At 35.6% G+C, this 17703-nt stretch overlaps 2 protein-coding genes across 3 annotated transcripts; both read left to right on the forward strand.

Annotated features, from left to right (window-relative positions):
- The first annotated feature begins 7351 nt into the window (after nt 1-7351).
- On the forward strand, nt 7352-12163 carry LOC18598320 (golgin family A protein). Of its 2 annotated transcripts, none has more exons than XM_088806948.1 (4): nt 7352-7416; nt 7971-8541; nt 9843-9965; nt 10352-12163. In XM_088806948.1, the coding sequence occupies exons 2-4, from the start codon at nt 8050-8052 to the stop codon at nt 11753-11755; spliced, it is 2019 nt and encodes a 672-aa protein (XP_088663074.1). In that variant the 5' UTR covers nt 7352-7416; nt 7971-8049; the 3' UTR covers nt 11756-12163. The 2 variants fall into 2 exon arrangements, with proteins under 2 accessions (XP_088663074.1, XP_007027869.3); XM_007027807.3 differs by lacking the exon at nt 7352-7416 and adding an exon at nt 7423-7576.
- Nucleotides 12164-13702: 1539 nt separating this feature from the next.
- LOC18598321 (Pentatricopeptide repeat (PPR-like) superfamily protein) lies at nt 13703-16340 on the forward strand. Its single transcript, XM_007027811.3, has one exon. The coding sequence runs from the start codon at nt 13737-13739 to the stop codon at nt 15384-15386; it is 1650 nt and encodes a 549-aa protein (XP_007027873.3). The 5' UTR covers nt 13703-13736; the 3' UTR covers nt 15387-16340.
- Nucleotides 16341-17703: the final 1363 nt, after the last annotated feature.

The raw sequence follows: 17703 nt of genomic DNA on the forward strand, positions 1-17703 counted from the left end.
ATTTGATAATATATTTCATTTTCTTATAAAATAATTTTTATAGAACTATACATAAATAATTTTTATAGCGTGAGAATAAAATAAATTCATACATACAATAATTTATAAAGTTATAATATACAATAATAATTACAATGACAAGTGGCCCATAAATACACCCAGTATTGGTGATAGTAACCTACTATCTGCGGGATATAGGGGTCAACTGGAATCCTCGATAAAATCGGATATCTACAAGCTACCACAGGCTTGAAATGTTTAGAAAGGAGGTGGGTGAGATTTTGCAAATCCTAATGAGTAAACATACATTATCATAAATATCTAAAGGCGAGTAAAATGGAGGCAAGTTTAAACAATAAATCACAAACCATTTCATAAGGTTTTCAATTTCTTTCTTAAACCATAAAACATTTGTAATTTACCAAAACAGTTGTCAAGGCTTATAACCTTTATTAAAAACATGGCTCAAACCAAAATCTAGTCCTCGGGGATACCTTGGTCAAGGCATCTAACCGAGTCCGCCAAGGTTGTTAAGATATTTACATGTTAAACACATTCTAGTTTTGAAAACAAGTTGTTCCTTGGCGTTGGCTGAGTTACACATTTATGTGGGGGTTCGACGTGAAGTGAACTCTAACACTACCCCGGGAGTTACCCTTATCGCCTCTTCAATCGGAGTAACTATGAAACCGGATTTACCGTGCCCCTCTAATAGGCAGTCCACGGAAACCTGTCACTGCAGTGACTAAACCCATCAATTTTAATAAAATTTCGACAATATAACGTGGCTTTTATTTATTTATCCAGCCTGCATAGTAAAAGATAGTTTACATTCTATTCCCAATGCAATTATAAAATATAACCACATATACTCATATATCATAAGCCATTCATAAGAAAATATATTTTTCAAGACAATTGGTAACCTCCAATTACTCAATTTCATAATCAACACAATATATTTTTATTTATCACATTTATTCCTAAAATATCAAAAATCCCGTTTTAATCTCATTTTCGTTTCATAAAATACATAAAGAGCATTTAAAAATAAATTCTAGATAATTTACAATAATAATAGGTTTACTCACCTTTTGTACAGATGAAATGCTTCCTAGGTGCCCCGATCACTATTGGTTGGGTACGACTTCCTTGCCTTTACTTGAAGGCTCTCCTCCTAGACACATTGCAAAATTTACCCAATTCACCACATTGATGCTAAATCACTATATAATTGACTTAAATCCTATACTAATGCATGGTATGAAATGCAATAGTCTAAAACGACTTAAACGAGGTATTAACCTATTTTTAGCACTTTACTCGATAAATTGCTAACGCGCTCCATTTTAGCTCTAAATCGTCCCATTCTCTCTCCAACATTTCTAACCATTAAATATCAGCCAATAACCTTCTAAAATCACCAAAATCAGTTCACTTTCCTCTTTGGAAAATTCGGCCAAAAATGAGACATTAACTCGGTAAATTTTCTACTTTGTTTTTCTATCACATTTAACCATTTTTCATCATTTTCTCTTCATTTCTCTTAGAATAAAAATCAGATCATCATCATTGTACCTCATTGTAGATTCAGCCAAGGGTGGGTATTGTGAAAATTTAATGCTTTCTTGCCCAATTTAATTTCTAAACACATTTAACTAACTAAAACTATCAATTTAACTAAAAATCAAAACCTAAAAATTTCAATTTCTCCCCCCTTGAAATTTGGCCAGCCCTTGATGTCACTTTTAGATCTCTCTCCTCAAGCATGCTAAATGGAAACAAAGGCGTAGGAAAGGTAGAAATCAAGTTAAAGTCGAAAAATCTTACCGTTAGACACGTAAACTGGTGAAAAACGCGAATTCCCCTTTGAATTTTCTTGTTTCTCTTTGGTTTTTCTTTTTTTCTTCCTTTCCTCTCTATTTTCTCTCTTGTTCTCCCTTATGGCCGGCCATCACTTAAAATGGGGTTTAAATGGGCTGACTTTTCATTAAAATAATATTAAATCATTAAAAAGTGCCATGTGTCACTTTCCCATTGCCCATTTTTAAAATTTCATCTTTTAAACTTCAATTTTTCACCACTTAACATACCATAGTTGTTCATACCAAAAATAAATAAATCTTATGATTTTGACAAGTTTTGGGTGGTGAAAATTACGGTTTTTACCCAAGGACGATAAAATTACCGTTTTACCCTTATGTTTCAAAAATTGCTGGAATTGAAAATTTTCACTTCCTATCATTAAATTATACTCCAAAAAGTTAATCTTGGTAAAAAATTTCACTCCATGATCAAATTATTATCTTAGGTGGCAAAATGACGATTTTTACCATTGAACATCAAAATTTTTAATTTTACCCCTAATGAACCCTCGAACTCCAAACAATCATTTTTAGTCATTCTTGGACTATAAAATATTAAATTTCATCCTACAATTCCTATTTGAACTAGTTCGAGGTTAAATCAACTCAAGTGTACCGTTAGGTACGATACCGGGTTTCGTCTATTCTTAGGTGCTTTCCTAGCATAATAATATGCTACTCAGTACATGTATGTTATGACATGTGTTTATAGGGTCGGGTTTTACATTAACACCCTAAGTGTCAATTTTTTAAGACAAAGCATCTACTTCGGCTGCCAAAGCACTGATAGACAATTCATAATCACTAACAACCCTCCTAGGCACAAATTGTTCAGATGTACATTGATAGTTACATTAATTCATCACCTCAACCAAAAGTACCTGAAAATAAAATATTAAAATTTGAATTAAGACTAAATTTGCTTGGTATTAGTATTAGTAAAAATTCTAGAGACAATCCCCCAGTAACGACGCCAAAAACTTGTTAGTTAAAATTCTACTACGCAAGTATACGTATCGAATAGATAGTATATTATCAAGCAGAGTATCGATCCCACAGAGAATTGATCTAACATTTTACTAAGTAATAAAATTAGAACAAATTAATCCTATCCAAACACTCAAAATTAATTGATTAACTAAAACTAATTAACCAAAATTTAAACTAAAAAGAAAAATCAAAGTAATAACAACTTGAGTAAATATCAAATCAAACAAGCCTAGGGTTGCAATGCCCCTCACACTTCATCTAAATCTTACATCTCTTCCTTAACTTATTGCAGTGGGTTGAATTGCTAACCTAGAGTCCTCAATTATTTATAAGGGTCTCCCGACTCATATGATACAAATATCTATTTTAACCAAAACACTATATTCCTATGTGAATTGAAATTAAAATAGACTCGTTAAGTTCAGGCTCTAATCTAGCGACATATGGCCTATAGGTATATCCCTATTCTATACGCAAATCAATTAAATGATCATATGCTATCCCAATTTTAGTCTACACAAACTCCCTTTCTCAAGTTTGTTTAGGTTCCTAAATCAATGTAGTTAGTGATCTGGCAATTAAAAGCATTAAGAACAAATTGGAATAAACAATTCTAATCCCATTAAAGATAAGTAAGAAAGAGATTAAAAATTCAAATTACATGTGAGTTCAATTGTAATCCTAGAAAAATAGTTTAGTTCATAATATCTAATAAAAACTTCATCCAAAGAAAATTAGCCATTAATCTAAGTCAAAGAAAATAAGAAAAACACAAAAGTAGAGAGAGAAAACTAATAGTTGAAGCTTTGTGATCTTAATTCTCCCTCAAATTCTCTTGCTTTCTTGCTTTGTTTTTGGCACTTTTTCTCCAAAGAAATTGCTTGCTGCCTCCTCCCAAAAACTTCTGAAAGAGGCCCATTAAATACCCTCCAAAAGCCCTAGCTTCCAAAATCTTGTAAGCTTGTTATTTTTGAAAAATACGATGAGGGCCGTGGCTCTCATTTTCCAAAGCTACGGCTTTCAAAGGTTCTGCTCAATTTTGTTCTTCTAGTGCAGTACTTTCATTTAGACAAAGATTTTGACCACTTTCGACCATAACTGGGCAAAGTGGTAAACACCAAAGTTGTAGCCCTACCTCTTAGCTTTCTAATGGTTTAAAAATCATATCATTTGGACTTTTTTAGTGGGAGATATGCTTGAAAAACCGAAACATATTCAAATAGAGCACCAGTCCATTACGCACCTTTCTTCACCAATTGAAATTATTTTTGATCCTATTCCTACAAAAACATAAAAATAAATATAAATAACATAAAACTAACATTATTCACTTAAAATAAACATTTAAACATAAATTAAACTAAATTAATAAAATAAATAAAAATACCTAAATCCGATCCTAAATCTAGTCTAACTTAGACTAATTAGATATTAAATCTCTCGTTAAATATATGTATTTGATGCACTCAAGTCTCCATTTTGCTTTGTTGTACTGGTTTGATAAGCTAAAGTGCTTGTTGCTGCTACATGTCCTTTGAACGTGTAAGCATTGCATGCTTACCTTAATGTTATGTTAAACACTTGGTGATGTTGTACAAGTGTTAATCATGCATCTCATGTATATATTTATGTATCTTTCTTCAGTTAATGTGATGATTGATATTAACCAAGTTCTTCTGTTTTCTCATTGTTTTTACTTTCTTCTCTGCATGGTTGATACTTCTGTTGTGAATTAACAATAACAGCTTCCTGTTTTTGCAGAGAGGGGATTAAGTTCAACCACCTAGAGCCCCTACACCCATAGAACTCCTCTACTGCTGTCATAGCTTTAATAACGGTTGCCAGTGGATTTGAGAGAGTTTTCCCAAATAAGAAATTATTCCTAGCTTTCCAGATTTCCTAACAGAGATAAACTATAGTAGATTTAAGTCTTTCTTGGCTCCCTTCATAATAGATATTACTTGCAACAACCATACAACCATGCACCCAAAAGTAGAGACTCTCTGCTTATTAACTTCATATCTCAAGCTATTACCATACCATACAAGGTCCACTCAGTGACTGAGTAAGCGGGTGTGCTTTGCTATCTCTAATAGATTATGGCATATAGGGCACAGAGGAGCTTTAGCAACCTTTCTTCTAGACAAACTTATTGTAACCATACAAGGTCCACTTAGTCTTGATGGAATCGACCTAGTGCAAACCTTCCATGAAAGGCCTTCACTTTGGGCATAGCTTTGACACTCCAAAATAGATGTCCACAATTCTTTGTCTTGACAGTTGGAAGAGTTGGCGCTGCTTTGTTGTAAATCGGGTTTAGATGCTTTCGCTACTGCATATATTGATTTAGTAGAATAAACATCTTCCTTTTCATAGCTCCATACCAGCTTGTCTGCCCTGTTGATTCCATTGCATCTTACCTTTTTAATTTCCTCGGCCTTCGTTTTTGAGATGACATCATTGATTTTATGGAGATGTCACCAATTAATCTCCTAGTCAGTGGTCCAGGTTCATAATTCAATTACTGCTTAGGTAGATCAAGAATCTATTTTGTGCACCATATATCAATTTTCTTTCCCCCCTTGAATTTAAGCGAAAAGTCCTTTATGCATGAGGTCGTTTCCTTAAGCAAGCACTCCATGCCCATGTATTGAAGTTGAGACTTGCAGTGAAGACCATGGCAGCTCGCATGTACGTGCAAGTTCCTTGTTATTCTGGTTATGTATTGAATCATCAGCTTGCATGTTGTGTCCTGTCAAAGCATACAGCCAAGGCATGCAAGGATTTGATGTCTGCCTTCTGTATTGGGTTAGTGTAATGTAGAAGGGAAATGATGTTTAGCAAGTGTTTTATTCTCATATTAGTTGTAATTAAAATTGAGAAATGATAATGCATTTGCAGCTTTCCTCTTAAAAAATTTTCAGTTTCAGTTCTTAGTTTTTATGGCATTTTCAGTTCTCATTAATGCCATTATTTATTGCAGAAATTCTCTATTAAAGAGACGATATTAAGAAACCTAATCACTACCAATCTTGACTTATAAATATCAACTAATCAACTAAAGAATTGATAAATAAATGCACAAAAGTTCTGATTCATATAATACTTGTTTATCTTGAATTATAGCATATATTTATTGTCAACATATTAAAGTATCTAATGAGTCACACACATTGAGAATGTAAAAAGGATTAATTAAGTTAGACTTAATTGAATGAAGTTAGGAATTTTAGAGACTTCACTGAAACATTTAACTAATTAAAAGGTAATTTTAAAAAGAGACACAAGGAGTTGTGCACATCCTACTAGGATTAGGAAAGTCTTGGTGATTCTTCTTCCTACTAATCGAGGTTGAGGCAATTGTTGACCAAAACCTTACATGTCCACAAAGAAGAATAAAACTTGCAAGTCGAATTATCAAGCTTGGAGAATGAGTTCTTTTGTCGTCCATCAGTATTCTTGTGGATCATGGTTGTGCAATGAGTTCTTATGGTGGAAAAAACGACCCTGTTGTGTCTCCCCTGGTTAGAACTTGGTTTTGCAAGCATAATTAATCCCAATCTTTATTGAAGTTGTTCTTGAGAAAATGTTTGTGTGGATTATTGTTAGTGGATATGCACTTGGACTATTAATTGGTGGTTTACTGTAACTCAACTTGGTGCATTATGACATTATTGAGCTCAAAATCGTTGCGACTCCAAGAATTAGAGTTATAATGCTCTTTTCTCTTGTAATTAGGGTTAATCCATACTCAATAACTAATTAAAGTATAATTTTACTTAAGGAAAAGAAATTAAAGTTTCTGTACATTTATAACTTGATTGCATATTTTTCCCCAACAATATCCACACTCAACCTACCATTGAGTACATAAACTGTGGTGATTACTGATAAATCATCTTTCTCACACCGAAAATAAGTGTTTTCTTTTATTTTTTTAAAGAAGGGAGTTGCCCTCCACTAAGTCCAGTAACATGAATGCATGATGAAAAGCATGGACCTTTTTGTTCAAGGTGCACAAAGTTATATAAACCACCAATCCTCTCATTCCCTTTTCCTTGGTGTGATTGGAAAATTGGATTATACTTAAGTTTAGGCTTTATCTTCTTTGTTTTTCCCCATTTTATGACAACTCAAAAGATATAACAGACTAAGAGGATCATAATCATGTTGGTCAGTAAGAAATCACACAAACTGAATTTATGGAAATAGAAAAGCATTTTTCTTTAGCCCAAAATATGAAGAATTTGCTTGTCCTAAACCTACACTCAAATCCCAAATCTTCGCTAATATTTCAAATTGCGGCTCATCTCTTACACCACATTCCACTCTCCTTATCTATAATATACTCCCACCCACGTCATCTCACGATGACCCGAGGTCAAACCAACACAAAATCTTCCATCCCAATCAGAGTTCGCCACGTTCGTTTTCAAACTTATTTTGACCGTACAAGAACTCTCCTTTCTCTTTTTCGATTCAGCCCCTGTGTACAGTCTGTATTCATCAGGGGTACATAACATTTCCTCTTCCTAGTGCTGCGAAAGCCATCACGAAAAAGGTCTCTCTTTTTTCTTCTAGGGTTTGCTTCTGAATCTGAAATCTCAATCTTTCCCTTTTATTTTTCTCTCTCTCTCTCTCTCTCTCTCTCGCTGTCCCTTTTGTTTCTCAGCTTCCAAACAGTTCCAGGTACAACTCTGGAACGAGCCATGAACTTGACGGTAAGTTCCAGGAAAACGAAATCTTCTTCCAGTCAAGTAATTTTCCTTCGTTTTCAATGCAGTAAAACAAAAAATTAACATCTTTTGCTCTTTTATCCGGCCTCAATTTTCAACATTTTGATTTTTTTGCTCCCTCGTCTGAATAGCAAACAGACAACGTCACACTCGAATCTGTCATTTTCATAGTTTTAGTTTAATCTGTCATTTTAATTTCCCTTCTTATTCCTGTGTTTTCTTAGCCGCCAAACACATGTTTATGAGATCTAGAACTAACACATTAAATTTATAAATAACTCATAGAAAAAAAAAATAAGAGAGTCCATTTTTGGAAAAAAGTTTGAATTTCTTTCTTCTTTTTGGCATTATGGTTCTAATCTTCATTGTTTTGTGACAGGCTTGTAAGATCTAATAACCAAAATTAAGACTGAAAAAGAAGGGCCGAGCTAACTCAGCGAGTCAAAAAAAAAAAAAAGATGATGATGCCGATGCAAAACCTGGACAACGTTGACATGGAAAGTTTTCTCCCTGGCAAAATCAGGAAACGAGGGTGTTCATCTTCAGCTTCATCGTCATCATCCGTAATCCAAAACTACAGATTCAAGAGAGCTATTTTAGTTGGTAGCAAAAGGGGTGGATCCAGTACGCCCGTGCCCACCTGGAAGCTGATGATGAGATCACCATCAACGGCGTCAATGTTGAGAGCTACGGAGTCTCCCAAGTATGCCGGATCACAAAGTGGGAGTAAAGTGAAAGGACAAGGGCAGGGGCAGCAGCAGCCGATTTCGGCGAGGAAGCTGGCGGCGACGCTGTGGGAAATGAATGAGATACCGTCACCGAGAAGAAAGGAAGGCAATGACGAGAGGAGGAGGAGGAAAGAAGGGAGAGAAAGGGGGGTGGCTAGATCGGTTCATTCGGGTTCTTTGCCTCCTCACTTGTCTGATCCCTCTCATAGCCCTGTTTCTGAGGTGGGTTTTTCTTCTTTTAATTTCTTTGAGAAGAAGAATTGTTTTTTAATTGTTTTTTCTTGTTATTTTTTGGTATGGGAAGGGAAATATTAAGAAAAAATGTCATTACCAGGAAAGTGGCGTTCTCAGGGGATGTTTTTATTGTAATATTATGGTTTATTGTTTTTAACGAATGAGCATATAGTTGGGTATTTTTGGTTTAAAGGGTGCTTGCTTTTGTTGTCTATTCTAGATTTGATCAGTTGAAACTAATCCATTGAATTTTGTCACTTGTGAGTATTGTTTGCAATTTTTATTTATCTTTTAAAAGATTCATAAAATCTCTACCTGCATCTTCTTCTTGGAAAAGCACTAAAAACTCTGCTCTAGGTGAAATGTGCTTTTAGATCAGAAACTTATACTACTAAAACTGGTTTGGGATATGCTCATCGAAACAGTGAATTTCTATGAAATATTAGGTTAATGGCAATGCTTGATCCAACCAGTTTAAATATTATTTTTAAATGATAAATTTCTCAATGAGCGAATGGTGTTTAGAATCAGCAGATTGTAATTTTAGATTATGATTTCAGTCAGAATTTCATGTAGCTTATTAGCTTCTACGTAATTTTATTTCAATTCTTAGATATTAGACTTGTTGATTTTATTGCCTAGTTGCTTTTTGTATGAAGCAGTTTTGAGATGAGAGAGAAATTCTCAATCAGAAAAGTCATCACTTGGTTAGTGGGATTTTGGGGAGGGTGAACTAGATGTGATCTTATATTTTAGAATTTTGTGTAAGTTGAGGTTTTTGGGACATAATATTGGAATATTATTGTTGGGGTTTTCTGAAACAAGTAACAGTTGAGGTAGGTTTACTTAAATGGGTACTCTTGTGGTCTATTTTTGAGACTTGCTTAGTTGATAATTAAAGTTGAATTGTATTTTCTTAGAACCCTAAAAGCAATCAGATTCGGTAGCTTGATGATATTGGGTCTAGTTTGATTTTGAAATTGATTGGAGCTAAATCTTTTACACTATGAATCTCAATTTGTGTAATCTGCAAATGTTGGTTTATGTGTGAATTGATATAGATTAGAGTACATGGAACTCGTTTTTAACTTGATCATAAACTGGTTATAAAGTGATCAAGGAGTGGAATTTGTGTTTTGAGCATTCAACTGAAAAGCCTCAAGTACATGCAGCGAAATTTTACTATTTTTTCATTGTCAGTAGGTTATTGATGAATTAATCTATTGATTTTGCACATTATACCCCTTGCTTGGATAAATGATTACCATGTTATATTTATTCTTCTTCAGAGAATGGATCGATCTGGAACGGGTAGTCGCCAGAGAAGAGCGTCATCAGTTTCCCACAAGCTAAGGCTTACAGACCATAATGTTGGCGTACTGGATTCTATTAGCAATGCCAGCTTAATGGAGGTATTCCTTATGATTCTTGGAATGGATCAAATTGGTTTTCTTTCCCAAGCTTTTCTTAAATTTTGTTAGTGTTAAATACAAGATAAAAGTGAAATCTTTTAGTATAAGTTGAATATTTTATGCATGCTTTGTGTGTTTTAATCTTCTTGAGCTTGTCATTATTTCAGGTGAGAATTTGTAACTTTTGTTGGGCCTCTCTCTCTCTTTCTCTCATATTGTTAAACAATCCACAATATAACATTTTTTTGTATCAAATTCTGAGGTCAAAGTTTCAAATATCTGAAATCTCGAAACCTTTGAGGACTTTTACAGTGTGCGAAGCTGCATGGTACTTGAGTATTTGGTGAAATGTGAAAGATTTTAACAATCTTTCTTTTATGATGCAGATTGAAACTAAATCTCATGCCCAGACTCCCACAGGATCCACAGTTGGATTTAAGACTCGTTTGAAGGATGTTAGTAATGCCTTGACAACATCCAAAGAGCTATTAAAAATTATCAACCGCATGTGGGGTCATGAAGATCGTCCTTCATCAAGCATGTCCCTTATTTCAGCCTTACATGCTGAGTTAGAAAGGGCTCGTCTGCAAGTCAATCAACTTATCCAAGAGCAGCGCTCAGACCAACATGACATCAACTATTTGATGAAGTGCTTTGCTGAAGAAAAGGCAGCATGGAAAAGCAAGGAGCAGAAAGCTGTTAAGGCTGCTATTGAGTCCATTGCTGGTGAACTTGAGGTGGAGAGAAAGCTGAGGAAACGTTTTGAAGGCTTAAACAAGAAGCTTGGGAAAGAACTAGCTGAGACAAAGACATCTCTTCTGAAATCAGTGAAAGAACTTGAAAGTGAGAAAAGGACAAGGGTGGTGATTGAGCAAGTATGTGATGAACTAGCCAGGGATATCAGTGAAGATAAAGCTGAAAAGGAAGAGCTGAAGCGAGAGTCTGCAAAGGTTCGTGAAGAGGTTGAAAAGGAAAGGGAGATGATGCAGTTAGCTGATGTGTTGCGTGAACAGAGAGTTCAAATGAAACTTTCAGAGGCCAAATATCACCTTGAGGAGAAAAATGCAGCTGTTGATAAACTTAGGAGTCAACTTGAAACTTTTCTAGGTACAAAAAGAGTTAAAGAAAAAGGGCGTGTTTCTCTAAATGAACAAAATACTAACAGTGAGGAGATTGCTGCCTATCTAAACAGAGCCCATTTTGGTCCTCATCCCAGTGAGGAAAACGAAGAGCATGGAGAAGTTGAAGATGTGGTAGAATGCGAAGAAGACTCAGGTGAAAGTGATCTTCACTCCATTGAATTAAATATGGACAACAACAACAAGAACTACAAGTGGGCTTATGCTCCTGGTGCCACTCGTGATTCAAGAGATCCTCTAATAAATGAAGAAGACATCACAGGTAGAAAATCTACCTCCAGCAGATTACCAAGGAAAAGTACTTCTCTACAAAGGAGCATATCGGATGGAGTTGATTGGGGCATCCAAAATGAAAGGCTTCAAAATTCAGGTGATGATTTAGAGTGGGGTAGATTTGCTGAACTGGAGAAGCAAGTAGAAACAAAAGGTTATGGAGATGAAATGCATGGATATAAAGCAGTGAAGGGTCTTAGGGAACATCTTTTATCTGGTTCTAGAACAGGTAGAGTTTATGCTAGTCCAACACGCGCTTCAAGAGATGTTGGCAATGTAGCTCAAGACAGGCCCCCTTTGGTGCCTGGTAGTGTTTTGAAGTCTAGGCTGGCAGAATCCAGGGGTGAAGCCCATAATGCTAGAAAATCAAGATGGTGAGAAATACAATTTTGTTGAGTATGCTTCGTTCTCTATATCTAGCTCCTCTCGACTAGCAGAAGTCAACTCCGGATGTGGAAGTTGTTTTAGGTCAAGCTTGTCAAGAAGATTTGGATGGAGATGAGTTTCATTTTTTGTTGCTTAGTGCTTTGTGTGATGTCTGTAGAGGTGCTCAAATTGCAATGATCGCTGCTTGATATGCACCAATATCTGGACCATCCGTAGGATTGAGCATCTTTGTAGAGCTTTTCCCTTTCTTTTTAAGGAAGCTGTGCTAATTGATTTAAACTTACTTTGTACAAAACCTTCTAGTATAACATAAATGTAAAATATGCTAGAAGTGTTCAAAGTTTGCTTGCCGTATGTGCTTTTCCTTGTGTTTTAGTTTATCAGTTAGCCCTTGTGTCATTTAAGTATATGAATGATCTGATAATTAGCCGAGGCCGTGGGAACTAGCGATTGTCTCTCTTGATACAGATTGAATCTTGACTATACAAATCTAACCCCTCAAATACACCAATAATACAGTTAAAGCTCGTGATTCATGTGTTTTCCCTTCTTTTGACTACCAATCATGTATATTTTATGGTTTTAATTTTTCTTAAATACTACCAAAATTTTGAACCCAAAATGATTTACAAATAAAGATGCATAAATCTCTCCAACCACCTCTCACTGAAAAGTAAAAACAAATATGTGATGCAATCAGCTTAAGTACAAAGTTGCGCTTGTAGGTGCAAAACAGGCTACGTAGCTCGTGCCACGGTCCAATTTGGTATGGTTAGTGGTTCAAATATAGTGTTATGGTCTTAGAGGGAGTTATGAATCTTGCATCTATTATATGCTAAACTGAAATTGAATATTTAAATGTTTTTATCATTTTTAAGTTATGAAAAGATAAAATTATGAAGTACAGTAAAATACTTTATAAATTGGTGTAGATGATCATGATTTATATGCTTGTGCCGTGCTAGGTTAGGGTTTTCAAGCCCATTTACTGCACATTAAATGCCATCACACAAACACAAGCTCAATGGCCCTCAGTTATATTTCATGTTATTTTTATAGTCAGACGAAAACTGAGGTTGTTGTTAGTATTTTGTATTAATAATTAATAGAAATAGAATTGTTCCATATATATCTACATATGAAATATTCAAATCATTGATGGATGAAACTATAATATTTTTATTTTTATTTGCCACTTTTTAGAAAAAGGAAACTTTTCTTGAAATTTAAAATATTAATAGAAGGGTAATAAAGCCATCACCTAACAAATTACATAGAAAAAACTTATTTTATTTTAAAGTTGCTTAATTTTCAAAAGATTTCTCAATAGAATTGGTAGTGTTGAGTTTTAAAGTTTTAGTGTTGTCTTCTTCTTTTTTTTTTTAAATTTAGAGATGAATTATTTGTAAATTTCAATATTTTTCCTTAGCGATTCTTTTTCCCTCTCATGAAAGTATCACATTGAATCACATAAATTGTGTGTCTGTTCTATTTTATTATATTTTTAATTTTTAATGACTTCAAAATTTTAAAAAATAATCAACAAAGAAAAAAAGGTGTTGAACAAAAAAATTGAGAAAACTATTAATGGATTGTACTTAACCCACCTTATAAGAGACGTCATGCCGTGCATGATATGACGGGTCATGTGTCATGTTGGAACATGCCCTTAATCTTTAGGGTTGTGCTTTAAAATTGACAATATCTGTTTATATGTCTTAACTGTATCATCACCGTTAAAATATAAAATAAATTATGTGGAATACCAATTCGCTTAACTTGATTCGTATTCAAATTGTTACACTCGCATCGCATGACTCGTTAAATGATAGGGCCGGACCAATACGGTCTATTAAAACATGGGCTGATCATTTTAACACGTTCTGACCCGGCCCATCGCTCCATACAATTCAGGGAAAAGAAAGGAAAGGAAAGGAAAGGAAAGGCATACGTGAAAATCCTGTTCCCTCTCATGCCAGTTCCCCACCCTCACTTGCTCAACACTCTCCCTTCCCTCCCAACCCTTCTCCGGTCCTGCAAAACCCAAAACCAGCTCCACCAAATCCACGCCCACATAATAAAAAAGGGCCTTCAACAAGACCATATTCTCATAACCCTTTTCCTTTCCCTTTCCACTTCCCTCTCTTACTCCACCTCCGTTTTCAATTACCTTTTTCATCCCAGCACTTGCGTTTGGAACTCTCTCCTCAAAGGCTACTCTCGAAATTCCTCCTTTCTTCAAACTCTCTCTCTTTTTATCCGTATGAAGAGAGATGGTGGGCTTCCTGATAAATACACTTACTCTTTGGTGATCAAAGCTTGTTCGTCTCAGTTCAAGGCATGGGAAGGGAAAATGCTTCATGGGTTAGCTTTAAAAGGTGGAGGTAAAGAAGATGTTTTTGTTGGGACAAGTTTGGTTGACTTCTATGGGAAAATTATGGAAATTTTCAATGCCAGGAAAGTGTTTGATGAAATGTCGGAAAGGAATGTTGTGTCTTGGACAGCTTTGGTTGCTGGGTGTATAAATGTTGGTGATTTTGTGGAAGCTAAGAGAGTGTTTAATTTGATGCCGGAGAGGAATGTGGCTACGTGGAATGCTTTGATTGGTGGGTTGGTGAAAACAGGGGATTTGAGGAATGCTAGGAAAGTGTTTGATGAGATGCCTGAAAGGAATGTGGTTTCTTATACGACGATGATTGATGGGTATGCCAAAGCAGGGGATATGGCGTCTGCGAGGTTTTTGTTTGAGCAGGCTCCGGAGAGAGATATCGTTGCTTGGTCAGCGTTGATATCGGGATATGAACAAAATGGTCAACCTAATGAAGCTGTGAAGATATTCATTAGACTGGGGCAAATAAATGTTAAACCGGATGAATTTATATTGGTTAGCTTGATGTCGGCCTGTTCTCAGGTGGGTAGTTTGGAATTGGCTAAGTGGGTTGATTGTTATTTAAGCCGGAGTGAAATTGATATTAGGCAAGCACATGTTATGACAGCTCTTATAGATATGAATGCAAAGTGTGGGAACATGGATAGAGCAGCTAAGTTGTTTGAGGAGATCCCTAAACGGGATGTTATTCAATATTGCTCTGTGATACAAGGATTGACTATTCATGGCCAAGAGGCTCAGGCTGTTGAGCTTTTCAATAGAATGATCAGTGAAGGGCTGATTCCGGATGAAATTGCCTTCACTATTATTCTGAATGCTTGTAGCTCTGCTGGGCTTGTTGAGGAAGGTTGGCATTATTTTGAAACCATGAAAAATGAGTACTCTATAGTTCCTACGCCGGATCATTATGCTTGCATGGTTGATCTTTTAAGCCGGAAAGGACGGCTAAAAGCTGCCTATGAGCTTATAAAATCTATGCCTGTGGAGCCTCATGCTGGTGCCTGGGGTGCACTTCTTGGGGCCTGTAAGTTGCATTGTGATGTTGAGTTAGGGGAGCTGGTTGCTGCTAGGCTCTTTGACCTTGAGCCTCTAAATGCTGGTAATTATGTGCTGTTGTCCAACATTTATGCTGCTGCAGAGCAGTGGTTGAACGTTTCTCTTGTGAGGAATAAAATGAAGGAGCGAGGTGTCAGAAAAATACCTGGTTGCAGTTGGATTTATTTCAATAAGTGAGCTTTTTAGTGTCCAATGTGGCTGCATTATCTTCAAATTTTTGGCAGTGAGATTTTTCCTCTACTTTGGATGCAGACCTGCAAAAGTCGAAATGTAACTTTGATTTCTTAGTGCACTGAAGAAACAAAGCTGTTGGCTGGCCCCTCTGTTCCTAGTCAACTACAAATTGTCCTGCAATTTGACCCAGCCTACGAGCATTTTAATTGCAGCATAGAGTTTGAAGGAATTTATACTCTCTCCCTTTCAAACCTCAGGATTGGAAATGACCAAAGAATTTGGAAATTACATTTGAACTAAAGGGTTTGATTTTGTATGTTCCATCATTAAAGGGTTAATTCATTCAATCAAGACTCTCATGGGTGGTGCTGGCAGCAAGTACTAAATGTCGTCTTGGCAAAGTGCAGCTACAAATTCAATAAGGCCCCGGTATAGAATCTAGTCTTTTCCACTCCCTCAATGGAAGATGCATAAATCTGAAATAGAAAGAACTCTTGTTATTCCATAAGTTGTCACTTTCAATGGCCTGTTCTTGCTCTGTGAACTTTCCAATTGGCTTTATATACTACCATGCTACTTGCAAGATACATGTGGCTGCAATATGAGGATTTTTACTATATCCAGTTCCATAGTCTTATCAGATTTTTGAAGTGGATGATATATGCAAGTATTAAGACAGTGACGATATGCAATCCATTATGATAAAGGAAAGGTTGCCGGCTTTAGCAGCACTTAATTTTGTGGGGATGTATAGTGCTGAGGGTACGAGGTCGATTATGAAATTGTGGTGTACAGTGCTTCATTTTGATTCATTACTGACTCGTTGATGTAGCCGAAAGGTTTAGGGCAATTAGAACTCAACAATTAGGGCTAGAATAGGGTTGATTGTGTTGGAACAATAAAAAGATAATTGGGTTTTCAAAGAAACCTCTTGAATAAATATTCAAAATAACAAAAGATGATAATGATAATCTTTTACCTAAGATACTTATTTATAATAGTTAAGATAAATCCTAATCAAATAGTAATTCTAATCCTAAATAAAGACTTAAAGTACTAAAATTCTAATAAAGATAAGAAAAAGAATTCCAAACTAAATAAATAAAATAAAATCCTAAACTAACTAGAATACTAAATAAATTTTCATATGCGTCTACATCAGTCTCCTCGGGTCAGAAAAGACTCGATTCCGACAAGTAAGCCTTGACATACTCTTCATAGATGTCAGGATTCACTCATTTCAATTCTTCTTCTGCAATCCAAGTGCTTTCATTAGCAGGTTTACCGAGCCATTTCACTAAAAGTCGTCTATACGGGTTCCCTCGTCTAGATCGAACCTCTTTTACATCTAGCACATCCTCAATAACTTCAACCTTAGCAATTGGAAGGTGCTGAATTTGAGCGTCTATGGTAGATGCAGTTCCATCACATCCATCAAATGGATACAAGTCCAAAATATTGAAAATAGGACTGATTTGTAACTCAGGTGGTAACTCAATTAAATAGGCATTTGAACTGATTTTCTTTAGCACCTTACAAGGTCCAAACTTTCTAAACTTGAGTTTGTGATAAGTACCCTTAGGAAATCTTTTTTGCCTCAAGTGCACAAATACTTGATCACCTTCCTCAAATTCCTGCTTGCGACGATGTTGATTTGCTGTAAAAGAATATTCTGCATTGCTGGCCTTTAAAGCAGCCTTTACCTCTTCATGAATTTTCCGAATATGATCAGCAAATAACTTTCCTTCATTACTCACTCTAGCTTCTTGTGGTAGGGGTACTAAATCTAGCACATGTTGAGGTTTTAACCCATATGCAGCCTCAAATGGTGTCTTCTTTATGCTTCGATTGACAGAATTGTTGTAAGCAAATTCAGCTTGGGGTATGACTAAATCCCAAGTCTTTGGGTTATTTTGAATAAGACATCTTAACATATTACCCAAACTTCGATTCACAACTTCTGTTTGACCATCTGTTTGCGGATGACAAGTACTAGAATACTTCAACTCTGTCCCAAATTTCCTTCACAAAGTTCTCCAAAAATGTCCCATAAACTTCACATCTCTATCAGAAACAATGGAAGTTGGAATTCCATGTAATCTTACAACCTCACGAAAGAATAATTCAGCAATATGAGTTGCATCAGAAGTCCTAAAACACGGAATAAAATGTGCCATTTTTTAAAACCGATCCACCACCACAAAGATAGAATCAAATCCTTTTGCTGTCTTTGGAAGTCCCAAAACAAAATCCATACTCAAATGAATCCAAGGTGCATCTGGCTCAGGTAAAGGAACATATAAACTAGTGTTTTGAGCAC

The sequence above is a fragment of the Theobroma cacao genome, chromosome 5 (genome assembly GCF_053813885.1).
Source record: "Theobroma cacao isolate CCN51 chromosome 5, ASM5381388v1, whole genome shotgun sequence".
Lineage (NCBI taxonomy): Eukaryota > Viridiplantae > Streptophyta > Magnoliopsida > Malvales > Malvaceae > Theobroma > Theobroma cacao.